The sequence below is a fragment of the Agelaius phoeniceus genome, chromosome 34 (genome assembly GCF_051311805.1).
Source record: "Agelaius phoeniceus isolate bAgePho1 chromosome 34, bAgePho1.hap1, whole genome shotgun sequence".
Lineage (NCBI taxonomy): Eukaryota > Metazoa > Chordata > Aves > Passeriformes > Icteridae > Agelaius > Agelaius phoeniceus.
Window position 1 is genome coordinate 1590816 of NC_135298.1, and position 12995 is coordinate 1603810.

The following is a 12995-nucleotide window of genomic DNA, read 5'->3' on the forward strand; positions in this document are numbered from 1 at the left end:
TAAAGCTGAAATCACTAAAGAGCTGCTCACGTGCCATTCATAACAGTCTGGGGGACTGGTCCGGGACAGGCCACACCTGAAGAGGACTGAGGGCCTGCGGGATATCTGGCCCTATCTGGAGCGGTCGGCAGCAGCCTAGGAGCAAAGAGTGTGGAGGAGCATGGGTAAGTAAAGGTGGTGTCAGGAGTAGGAGGCAAGTGAAAGAAGTGTGTGTGAGACGGGGCCCGGCAGCTCGGAGCCCCGAAGCAGCTGTGGGCCTCCGAGTACCGCGGTTCTGGACTCCTGCCAGGGGACCGGCCAGAAACGGAGGGAAGCAGGAGAAGCCTGAGTGAGTGAGACACCTCCCAGGGGGATAAGGTGGGCCCCCCTCCAGGCGTGGGAGGAATAGAAATGTGAGTGGCACGCAAGGGGTCGGCCTTCCCCCTTCAGGCTTGGTAGGCGCCCTCAGGGCGTGCTGAGGGTGGCAGACGAATTGGTGAGTTGGCACGCAAACCCCGAACGGAGCTCCGGGTGTGGGGAGGATCGGGGCAGTGTGAGTCGCGCACAATCCCTGGAGTGGGGGGACACGGGTCCCTACCGGGGTTTGGGGTGCCCCGAGTACAGCAGCAGCACTGAGTAGAGCCAAGAGGGCCCCAGTGCCCAGGCTCGGACGGCCGTGCTGGGGGTTCAGTGTGCCGCGGTTCAGGTAGAAACCGTAAACCCACTGGAGGCCCCTGGGGGCATTGGGGTCACAGGGCAGGGCAGGGCTGGGCTTACAGGGCAGGGCAAGGCCCGACCTGCCCCTTCCTCCCCCACACACAAAATGTTTGGAGCCAACAATCTCCTCCAGTCTGTCACAACAGGAAATGTTGGAGGTGAAATCCCAATTGTGGCCATGGGCACCTGGCTGAGAAGGACAGTTCTTTTCCATAGGAAGGAAAGCACAGAGCCCGAAGGTTTGGAAGGCAGGTGAGAGCCTCAGTAGGCCAAGGCCAGCCAGACTTGTCAGTAATAGCAGATTTTGGATTTAGGGATTTTTGGAGGTGGAAACCCAATCTCGGCCATGGGCACCTGGAGAAGCAGGACAGTTCTTTCCCATGGGAAGGAGAGCACGGAGCCTCCCCCAGTGTTTTGGGGACAGATGAGAGGTGACCATTATGAAACCACTGCCAGCCAGACTTGTCCTGGCAATATTCCTATGGGAACAATCCCTGGACTGAAGGAAATTTGGAGGTGAAATCCCAATTCTGGCCATGGGTGCCTGGAGCAGAAGGACAGTTCATATCTATTGGGAAGGAAAGCACAGAGTCCCAGTGTTTCAGCAGCAGATGAGAAGTGACCCTCAACATGCAAAGGTCCCTTGGACCAGTCAGGCAGCCCATGGGAGGCCAAACCAGCCAGAGCTGTTCTGTGTTCCCTTGGTTTTATGGGCCTCCAGAGTGTCACAATGGTGCCTTGGATCCACGGGGACCCGCAGTGTCATAATGGTGACTTGATTCCATGGGTTCCAGCAGTGTCACAGTGGCCCCTTGATTACAAGAAGACCTGCAGTGTTACACTGGCCCCCAGGTTCGATGGGGTCCCACAATGTCACAGTGGCCCCCAGGTGTCATAAGGCCCCGCAGTGTCACAATGGTCCCAAGGATTCCATGAGGCCTTGCAGTGTCACAATGGTCTCCGTGGTTCCCCAGGCCCCACAATGTCGCGTGACTCCTCTGTTCCATGAGCCCTGCAATGTCACAATGGACCTTTGGACCCTGGGGATTTGCTGTGTCACAATGGTCTCCTCTGGCTCCACAGTGTCACAATGGACCATTGATGACAGGAGGCCACTCTGTGTCGCCCTGGAGCTTTGGTTCCATGCCGCCCTGCAGTGTCACAAAGGCCTCTTGGTTTCACAAGGCAACACAATACCACAATGGTCCTCTTGGTTCTCTGGGGACCCCCAGGGGCACAATGGTCTCCATGATTCCATGGTGCCCCTCAGTGTCACAATGGCCCCTTGGGTCCATGACACCCCAAAGTGTCATAATGGTCTCCATGGTGCCATGAGGCCCCCTGGTGTCACAATGGACCCTTGGTTTGATGAGGCCTCTCAGTGTCACAATGATCCCTACATTCCATGGAGCCACACAGTGTCAGTACAGTCCCCTTGGTTCCATGAGGCCCAGCAGTGTCACAGTGGTTCCTTGGTCTCACAGGGCCCCACAGTGTCACAATGGTCCCTTGGTCTCACAGGGCCCCACAGTGTCACAATGCTCCCTTGGTTCCATGGCCCTGTGCTGGTGCATTCCCCCCTGCCCTTCTCAGGCCGCCCTGCCAGCTGAAAAATGCTCCTTGGGCCTCGGCCTTGGCCAACAGCCCCTGGGCTCAGCTCCTCTGCAGCTCATCACAAACACTGTCTGCTCCAGGCACTGCTGCTGCCCAACCAGCTCCTGGTTCCTTTAGCAGCAGCCCTGGGAACTGGTTTTGTTCCCTCAGTGGCACAAGATCCCTGTTCTCACCCTGCCAAAGAAAGCTGTTGGTGCCCAGTGCGGCCAGGATGAGCCATTGCTGGGACTGAAGCCCCTCTCTTGGGGCCCTGCAAACAGCGCTCCAAAAGGAGCCCTTGGAGCTCTCCTGGGCCAGCGACTCCCTCTGAGCGGGGCCTCTCCCAGCCGGGAACTCTCCCGTTTGCTGCACTCGGGGATCCTGAACAAGCACAGAGCCTGGGCCGATCCCCCCACTCCTCCAGGCTCAACCCTTTGCCCGCTGGGGAGATGCCAAAGCATCAGCAGTGAGCATTCCCTGCCCTCAGGGGAATTGCTCCCAGGTGCCTTGCACTGACTCTTTGTGTCTGTGTGCACACAGGAGTGCCTGTGCTGGGGAAATGTGGCAGAAATGCTGCTCTCTGAGGGCTTGGAGTGCCTTGGATAGCTGAGTCAGTCAGGCCTGTAGGGAAGGCTAAATCACAAGGTCTAAGTGAAGGTAAATTCTGCTAAGAGTTGTTCTTAGTTGCTAAGTTGTTACCTTCAATATAAGTTATAAGCTAAGTTAAATATTGTAAAGTGTTATTCCTCTGTTAAATTGCTAAGTCATAGGTTTAAGTTAGGTTGAATGCTGTTACGCTCGGCTCTTTTGAACATTTGTGAGGTTGAAAGTATCAGTTAAGATTAAGTTATAAGTTAAGTCCTGTTAAGTTTGAGCTCTGTTAAGCTTTTAGGCCGTATTCCTTTTATCCCTGTCCTCGCTGTCCTTTTGTCACCCACACACACAGAGGGACAGTTCTTGGTTCATTTCTGGTTTGATTGCCTGGATTCTGTTTGGTTTTGTTGTTGCTTTGTTTCCCTGGTGTGCCTGAAGTGTCCAGTCAGGAGCAGAATGACTCTTGCCAAGGAACTTTGTGCTGCTGTCCCTTAAGATTAAATCTGGTTTTTGCTGCTCCTCTGCTGGGGATTTTTTCAGGGCTCTCAAGGCCTCGTTGGTAGCTGGGTGAAGGAGCCCTGGCCCAGGCTCTGGGCCTGGGGGACACGGGGACGCTGCCGGGGGGTCCCTGTCCCCCTGTGCCACCCCCAGGGCCCCAGCCCCCCGTCCCCGTCTCAGGCTCTGGGGTCGATCTCGTGGAACATCCTCTGGGGGAGGCTGCGGGGCCGGGGGCGGGGGGACCCGGGGGGACAGGGGACCCCGCTGTGATCGAGGAGGGTTGGACTGCTCTGGGGGGAACTGTGAGGGGGGCCGGGGCAGAGTGACCTCCCCAGTGACCTCACACAGCCCTGTGATGTCACACAGCCCCTGTGATGTCACAAAGCCCCTTTGATGTCACACATCACTGTGATGTCACAGAGCCAACTCTATGTCACCTTGTGATGTCATACAGCTGTGCTGTGATGTCACAGAAGACTGATGTCACAAAGTCACCCTGTGATGTCACAGTCTGTTCTTAGATATCACAGCCTGCTCTATGATGTCACACAGCCACCAGTTGACGTCACAACCCACTCTCTGATGCCATTGAGCCACCCTCTGTGATGGCAGACTCTGCTCTATGGCCTCATATCCTGCTCTATGATGTCACAGCCAGCTCTGTGATGTCACAGCCAGTTCTGTGATGTCACCATCCCCTCAGTGATGTCACAAAACACTCACAAACTCAATTCTATTGAAACACTGAAGTTTCTTGTATTTTGAAGAGATCCCTGTCAGGGACACAGCTGAGAAAGTGTTCCCAGGTTCCAGCTAGAGCAGAACACTGCAGGCAGTGATGCCAGGTAAGGACAAGCAAGGCAAAGGTGTCTCTGGTGCTGAGCACACCTGGATGTGTTTCAGGAATGCAAAGGGCCAAGGCCTGAGCCCCAGGGCCTGGCCAGGCAGGTCCTGTCCCTCCCTCCTTGCTCAGGGCTCTTCCCGGGATGAGCACTGGCATGTGGGGATGTGCAATGCCAGGGGCAGGAGCGTGGGGCGGCCCCTGCCAGGCTGCTGAGCAGGGACAAGGAGGCCATGAGGCCCCAGGCCTGCAAGGGTCACTTGTCCCCTCCTGGCCCCAGGCCCAGCAGCCATGGCCAAAGTGCTGCCCAAGCTGGCTCTGGCAGGGCTGTCTTGCAGCTGCTGCCCATCCCTGTGCCCTGTGCAGCCCAGGCTGTCCCACGGTGTCCCTGCCCTGCGCCTCTGTCCCTGCAGGCTGTCGGCATCCCCCGGCTGCCCCACCTGGCTGGGCCCTTCCTTTGCTGACAGCTCTGCCTGGCCACTGCATGGTGTTTGCAGGGATTGAGCAATTAGGGCAAAGCTGTATCGCACTGTCTGTAAGGGGAGGAGTTCCTTAATAAGTACAGTAGGATAGGATATAATATAGAAGAATAAAGCCATGGATCAGCCTTCTGCAATCATGGAGACAATGCTAATTATTACCTGGCTGGGAGCCTGCAACAACAGGCAAACACTGCAGTACTGATAAACAGAGGTAGAGCCAGGGGAGGGAGGCAGGTGGAAAAGGCTTTGTGCTGTCCCTGCTCTGAGGGGATGCTCAGCACGGCCTGAAGGTCTGCACATAGGAGAAAACAACAATGAACACAGAACAGCCAAATGATAAACAGGCACCAACAGCAAGAAGCCCAAGTTCCCTGGGGTTGGAAGTTTGAGGATCTGGGGGATTTCACAGAAGAACTGGCCCAGGGCATTGCCATGGCACAGGGGCAGGCAAAATGTATTGGCCATGTGCAGCAGAGCAGTGAGAAAGCCCCTGGCCCAGGCAGCTGCTGCCATGTGAGCACAAGCTCTGCTGCCCAGGAGGGTCCCGTGGTGCAGGGCTTTGCAGATGGACACGTAGCAGTCGGAGCACGTGAGGGTCAGGAATGAAAGCTCTGCTGTGATAAAGAACAAAAAGAAAAAGACCTGTGCAGCACATCCAGTGTAGGAGATGGTGCTGGTGTCCCAGAGGGAATTGTGCATGGCTCTGGGCACAGTGGTACAGATGGAGCCCAGGTCAGTGAGGGCCAGGCTGAGCAGGAAGAAGAACATGGGCGTGTGCAGGTGGTGGCCGCAGGCTACGGCGCTGATGATGAGGCCGTTGCCCAGGAGGGCAGCCAGGGAGATGCCCAGCAAGAGGCAGAAGTGCAGGAGCTGCAGCTGCCCCGGCTCTGCCAATGCCAGCAGGAGGAAGTGGCTGATGCAGCTGCTGTTGGACATTTGCTGTGGCTGCACATGGGGACCTGTTCATGGAGAAAGGACAGTGAAGGGTTAGAGGAGATACCTGTAACCAAAATCAAAGCCATTTCCCACACACCCTCCTTTGTAACACACACGGACATGCTCTTGTGTTTCAGAGTTCTGATGTTTTCTTTTTAAGCTCCTTCCATGGACTTCCTGGTACTCTTGGATATCAGAAACCCTGAGCATTTCTGCTGCCCTCTGGTAGAACAGAGTGATTTCCCTGAGGCAAGATAATGAGTGCAGACTGGGGGCAGATGATCTGTCACTTCATTCTGTTTGCAGTTCCTCTGGGCTTTCACTTTGCTCAGCTGGAGGATGTTCACACTCCCACGTTCCTCTTACAAACGCCCAGGTACTGTGAGAGCAGATGGATCCAGCAGAGCCCAGCTCCACTTTTGTAGCCAAGGACTCACGTTGCTCATTCCACCAACCCAGCAGCATTTTCAGTGTCACAACACCTCTGCCTTTGCCCATGGATCTTATCACTCAGAGATGCTCTAGGACAGGTTTGCACGCTGGGGTGAAGCTCCCAGCCTGGACTGAAATCTCAGAGGGACTTGCAAGTGTCCTTCTGCTGGCATTGGCTGAAGGGAGATGCAGCTCCTTCCCTGGCTGCCCTGACAGCATTGCCCAGAGCCGGGCCCTGGGGACAGCGTCACCCTGAGCCAGCTGTGCCCCTCCAGAGCCCCCAGGGCCGGGCAGCTGCTCCCAGCCCTGTGCTCTGCAGAGGGAACTGGGCCCGGGGCTGCAGAGCTGCCCCACGGCTCTGCTGCAGCTCTGCCTGCACAGGAGGGGCTGCACACCTTGGAGCCCCGGGCCTGAGGGCAGAGGCTTGGCTGGGCCACAGGAGGGAGGGGGCTTGTTCAGAGGGAGGGGCTGCACTGCAGGGGATCCTGTGCACATCTCTCAACTCTCCCTGCCACAGCATTGCTGGGTTCTGTTTTCTCTCCTTCCCTGATCTTCTCTCTGCTTCCTGGAGATTTTCCTCCTGCAGGGGTTTCCCTGTGCCTGATCTCTCTGTGCCAGCACTCACAGAGCCCAAAGCTCTGTGCACTCTCCTTGGCCTGACAGAACCCTGCCTGTTTGCAGGGCACTGCCTGGGGGCAGCTTCTCTTTGCAGCTTGCAGAAAGGACAGCTCAGACTGAGCCTGATGGCTCCAGCAAAGCTGCTGCTGCTGCTGTCCATGGGCACAGTGGCTGAAGGCACATTAGGGATCTCCTGTGAACCTGCTGGTCACTAGAAGGAACAGTTTGGTGATCTCAGGCACCACTTGCCAAAATTCATAACTAATAATTCATAATCGTCCTTTAATATTTATCCTCCCTCCCTGCCACTCTCCAGTAGTAGGAATCTGAAGACAAAGTCTTAGGAAATTGCCTCATTTCCATCAAAATCCTTGTCTTGGAAATATTCTGAGACTGATCAGCATGTGAGAGCTTCATGAGCATTTCAGCTCCCCTGCAGCAGAAATCCTCAGAGATGCACTCCCAGAGTCTGCAGGCATTGGGATGTTGCAGCTTTAGGAGATCAGTGCAGGAGCTGCAGCTGCATTGTCCTGCAGCCAGAGGTTGCTGTGCCAAGGGCTGGCAGTGATTGTGCCCCAGGCCCTTCCCAGCCCCTTCCCAGCCCTGCCTGCTTGAAGCTCTCTGTGCCTCTGTGCTGTGCCCGGGCTGGCTGCAGGCAGTGCCCCAGCCCTGCTGGGCTGGCACAGGAGCTGCTCCTGCCCAGAGCTGTCTCTCTGCAGCTCTGCTGCCCTTGCCAGGAGCTGCCTCTGGGCCAGGAGCCCGGCCCAGCTCAGCAGCACAGACACAGCACAAGGACTTTAGGAGCCTCTGGGCCTTTGTGCTCAGGCCCTGAACATCAGGCCCTGAGAGGGAGCTGAAGAAGCCTCTGCAGAACTCCAAGTCACAATCCAACTCCAAAGTTTCTGGGACTTGTAGTGGCTCCCACTGAGGGACACGACAGAGAAAGTGTCCCCAGGCCCCAGGCAGAGCAGAGAACTGGAGGCACTGATGGCAGCTGGGGACAAAGAGAAGCCAAGGCTTGGTGCCCTGGGGCACAGCAGGGTCTGTGCCAGCAAGGGCTGGGAGGAGACACCTTGTGCTGAGGCCCTGGGGCCTCCTGGCCCAGCCCCAGCCAGGCTGGGCACTGCCAGCCCCTTGTCCTGCCCTCTGCATCCCCCCCTAGCCCACATCCCAGGGGCCTCAAGGATCTGCTGCAAGGAGTCCCTGGGGAGCCTTGCTCAGCAATGGCCCTGGCGGCTCCTGAATGCTCCCTGCAGGGGCTGCAGCTTTTTCAAAGGACTTGGGGTTTGGCTTTGGCCTTGCAGTCTCTGAGAGCTTTGTGCAATCATGGCCTCCAATTACCTGCTGTAATTAGTCCCTGCAGAGGCTTTGTCAGTAACACCACTCAGTGGGGCTCATGAATGCTTCAAGGTACTTCAGTTCTTTTAAGGTACTTGGTGTTTCCCTTTGGATCCAGACTCTGGGAGAGCTTTGTGCAATCATGGCCCCAATTATCTGCGTTAATGAGTCCCTGGAGAGCTTTGTACTGACACTCAGTGGGGCTCATTCATGCTCTGAGACACTCAAGGTGTTGAAGGTACTTTGGATTTTCCTTTCCACACTGAGTGTCTGAGAGGTTTTTGTGCTGTCCTGGCCACCAATTCTCTCCTCCAAGGAGTCCATGAGGAGCCTGTGTTGGACAGGGACCTCAGTGGGAGCCATGAATGCCTGGAGACACTTTGGGTGTTTCCTCTGACTCTGACTCCTGGCAAGGTTTGTGCAATCTCCTCCCAGGCCCTGAGGTTCAAGGGCTCAGCTCCAAATGCACAGTGAGGCTCATGAGGATCAAGCAAGTCCTGACAAACCATGGCTCTGCCTTGATTTCCCTCTGCTCCTGTGCAGTTCATTAGGAGGGTTTCCTTTGAAAGTTATGGAGAAATAGTTCAAAGAGCTTCTAAGAAATATGTATTCCTATTTGAAAGGGTGTCTTTTATTGCTGTTCCCATTACACAAGAGGTGACTGCAGCATTCAGTGACTGATATTGATGCAGGGACTGTCCTAAGGAGGTCTGGCCTGCTCAGAGAAGCTGTGCCTTGAGCTCTGAGCCAGTGTGGACAACCTTGCTCCACATTCCCCAAGCCCATGGTGTCTCTCCTCACTCACCTGGGAGCTGCTTTGCTTGGAGAAGTGGCTGCACTCAGGCAAAGAGGGATTTTCCTTCTTTGAGTTTTGAAGCCATCTAAAACTCCTGAGTTTCCCCATTGCAAACAGACATCCTCCTCAAGTGTGTGCCAAGCCCAAGGTGGCACCAAGAGCACTCTAGAGCTGCCCTGGGCCAGCTGTGAGGGTGGATCATCATCCCAACAGGCAGTGGGCCATTGCAAGGGGCTGTTGCCATGGACACTGCAGGGACCCCAGTGCTGGGTTTGGGTGCCATGGCAACCGCCATCAGTTCAGGTTTCCTTGGAAAGCAGCCCCAGGAGCCATTTCTGCAGCCAGGTTCCATGGCCCCTTGCCTGCAGAGCTGCTGCTGCCCTGGGCTGCCATGGACACCCTGAGGACAAAGCGGTGCCAGGGCTGTTCCAGGTACAATTGCAGTGACACTGGTTGGTGCCAGCAGGTGCCATGGCAACGGCCACGGGGACCCGTTCCTTGGTTTGGTGCCATGGCAAGCAATGCCCGGAGCCGTTGTGATGGTTGGTGGGCATGGAAAGCTGCCCTGGGCCCCTTGCTCAGGGCTGGTGTCAGTGCCCAGAGCCAGAGGGGATCCCTTGCTGGGGGCTGTGCCATGGCCACCTGCCCTGTGCCGCGCTGGCCGCTCAGGCACCAGGAACCAGCAGCCAAGGGCACTGCCAGGGCCAAAGGCCAGGTCAGCCAGACAGAAAGGGGCAGGGCTGGGCACTGTTTCCATGGCAACCGGCACTGGGGGGGATACCTCGGGCACCTGGCCTGGCAGTTGCCATGGAAAGCCCTGGCAGGCACTGAGGGCACAGCCCCTGGCACTGAGACACTGCTGGGCCGGGTGCTGAGCACAGCGCTGAGCACGCAGAGATGGTTTTGTTCTTGCTGAGCTGCAGCACAGCCAAGGCCTGTCCTGCCCCTCGTCCAGCCACGCTGGGGAGGGGCTGGGGCTGCGGGGGAGCTGGGCAGGGGACACAGCCAGGACAGGTGACCCCAACTGACCCCGGGCACAGCCCAGACCAGAGCACATCATGCTCAGGCTATGAAGGGGGGGAACAAGGAGCAAGGGGGCAATTTTGGAGGGAGGCTTTTTGCCTTCCCAGGGAACACTTAGGCAAGAGGGGGCCCTGTTTCACCAGTGGGCAGGGTCACTACCAAAGACACAGACACCAACTGAAGGAATTGTGGCATTTATATCATGCACAGCTGCAAAGCATTACAAAAGGATAAGCTCAGCAAAGCACATCATCATTAGCAAAGAATTACAAAAGGATAAGCTCAGCAATCCATCAGAACTCATCCTTACATTTTGATGACTAACCCCTTGGTCAAACACTAGAGGTGTTTGTGGCAGACAAAGATTCTGGCTGACTATCAAGGTACACCTTACAGACATCAGTAGTACTTCAGTGACACCGTTCTTCATTCTTTTTTCTCAATCTCCTTGGAGTTAGGAACAAGAATTCTGTTGTCCATGGAGCTGGCACCTTTTGAATTCCAGAATAATGCCCCCAGGCCCTTTGCTGTTCAGCTTTACCATGTTGTCTGGGGCTAACAAGGCTTGGGGGGCCCTTTCCCCTCTGGCTGGAAGGGGCCGGGTCCCAGTCCCTGAGGGGCACCCAGGCTCCTGGATGCAATTCCTGTGCAAGTCCCTCAGTGTCACAGCAGCCTTCCCATGGAGCCCCGTGGATCAGAGCATTTGCCAAAGGGGCCCTTGGGGCAAACAGGGAGATTTGGTCTGGCAGCATGTGTAAAACAATATCCTGTCAGATCTACTTGCTCTCACACACAATCCTTGGCTGCAGGGACACATTCCCATTGTTCCTGCCCAGGTTTCAGGACTCCGAGTTGTCTTTCCCAGGAGCTGCTCCTTCAGCTGCCTCGGGAGGGCCATTTGGCCTCCAGACCCACACTCTGGCTCCATTATTAGGACGGCTGCATCCAAACCCTTGATCTCCACAAACGGTGGTGATTGGAGCTGGAGCTCCTTTTTTCACAATCGTTCTCAAAATTGCAATATCAATAATTGTGCTACCCTGTCACGGGGTTGAATAATCCAGTCCTGGTCACTATTGTTTCACAGAATTACTGTAATTTCTCCTGGATATTCTGCATCAATTCCTCCTGCCATGACATGAACACTTTGCAAGGCCAAGCTCCAAGGCAGCAGTTACCAAAGCAAAGTGTCCTGGAGGAATCTGAATTCCTGTTTCAGTACTGATGGCTCTCATTTGCTTTGAATTCATCCTCATTAATTCCAATGCATGAAGGCCCAGCCCTGCAGCCTCTGGGCTGGCCCTGCCAGGGGCCATCACAGCCAGAACAATTTCCCAGGCAGTCCAAGTCTCACTGCCCATGGTTGGATTTGCAAATTGGGGGCAGCTGTGCACAGCCAGGGGGTTTCCATTTCCCCCGTGGGCCATTGTTCAGGGCATGGAGCACATCTGGGAGATGGGTTCTCCATGGGCAAAGGTTCCCATCTCCTCATTTTTTCAACTGCTCTTTTAACAACCCCTTCACCCGTTCAACCAATCCTGCAGCTTGTGCATAGTCTGGGACATGAAAAACCCTGCAGGCTTCATCACTGTATTTTTCACAGCAACAGACAAAGCACTCTGCATCACAGTATCAGCAAACCCTGGGAAAATAGCCAATTTCCTCCCTTCCTCCTTTTTACATTGTCTACAATCTCACATAGTTGACCACTGACAGTAGGGTCCTGGCCAATCCTGTTCTGTAGGGTATTTAGAGTTACATCCCTGAGCAGCCAAAGCTACCAAATTAGTATTGTCAGCACTATGTCACATTATTATTATTTCATATGTAGATATACATATTGATATACATATAGACAGATAGATACAGACATATATATATAATATATATATATATAAATATACAGATATATATATATATATATATATATATATATATATTAAGGTCTTATTATACAATAAATGCATATAGTTAGTTATCATATTGATATTTCACTGGTACAAATGCAGCTGAGCTCAAGATTAAAACCTTCTTCTCTTGCTCCATGTGGGAGCATTCCAACAATAATTGTTCCTTCTGAAGGTGCTGTTTCCATTGGACTCTTAACAAATTCATCTTTGTCTGCCCAAACCCACAAGTCCTTTTCCTTTTCCATGTGCAGTTTTTGGATGCATTTGAAGACATCCAGGGCTGCAGCTTCTTTTACCCGACTGCCCCACTGCTCCCACGGGGCTCCCACCTCAGCCCACTCCAGAGCCAGGGAACTCCAGGGAAGGGCTTCCCATCTGGGAATTTCTGATGGCACTGATGCCTCACATTGACATTGAACAAGTGACATTTGGTTGGGATCTGGCCAGACTGGGCCAGTTTGGTTTGACCAGTGGGCAAAGTCAGCACCAAAGACACAGACTCCAGCTGAAGGAATCAGTGTCATTTCCTGCAGTTCAGAGCAGCAAAGAATCACAAAAGGAGCAGCTCAGCAATGCACCCAACCATCCCCACCAAAGATTGCCTGCAGTGATTAAGAAAGATGCAGCAGCATTTCCCCTCAGCCTTTCCCATCCCCCAGATGCACACAGCAGCTGGGGAAGCTGTCACAGCCAAGGGCTGCAGAGCCACTCCTGGGCACTGGCAATTCCTGCAGGTGCCTCCAGCCCCAGCTGAGGCTCCAAGCCCGCTGGGAGAGGGCCCAGCTCTAGCAGTGCTGCATGAACAAACTGACAGCACTGCTCGTGTGCCAACATCTGCTTTCATCCTCCTCTTGGCTCCCTCCCAAAGCCTGGCCAGGCCTCAAGGAGGAGCCAAGGCAGCTGACTTTGATCCTTCAGCCCCACACAAGGCCAGATGTCAGATTTCATGGCCTTCTCTGGCTTCTAAATACACAAAGGTCCATCCATGTTTCACTAAGGAGTGGCTACATCTATCACAGTGCTAATGACCATGCAGATCTCATCAGGGAGCAGATACAAAGGTAACCTTTGCTTGAAAGGTTCCTCCAGAGACCACCTTTGGCTCAGGGCCTGCTGTCCAGGCCTCACTCAGGGCTGCTGTCCAGGCCTTGGCACTTCAGGGACGTGCTTTAGTGCTGGGCTTGGCACTGCTGGCTGAGCGGCTGCACTGGGTGAGCTCAGAGGGCTTTTCCAACAGA

The 12995-nt window shown here is 54.8% G+C and overlaps 1 protein-coding gene across 1 annotated transcript in view; it reads right to left on the bottom strand.

Annotated features, from left to right (window-relative positions):
- Positions 1–425: 425 nt before the first annotated feature.
- The window catches only part of LOC143696404 (serine/threonine-protein kinase pim-1-like), a 43697-nt gene continuing 31127 nt past the window's right edge, over positions 426–12995 (bottom strand). The window contains exon 7 of the mRNA XM_077192536.1: positions 426–454. Coding sequence (XP_077048651.1) covers positions 426–454 — 29 coding nt within the window. The remainder of the gene's footprint in view (positions 455–12995) is intronic.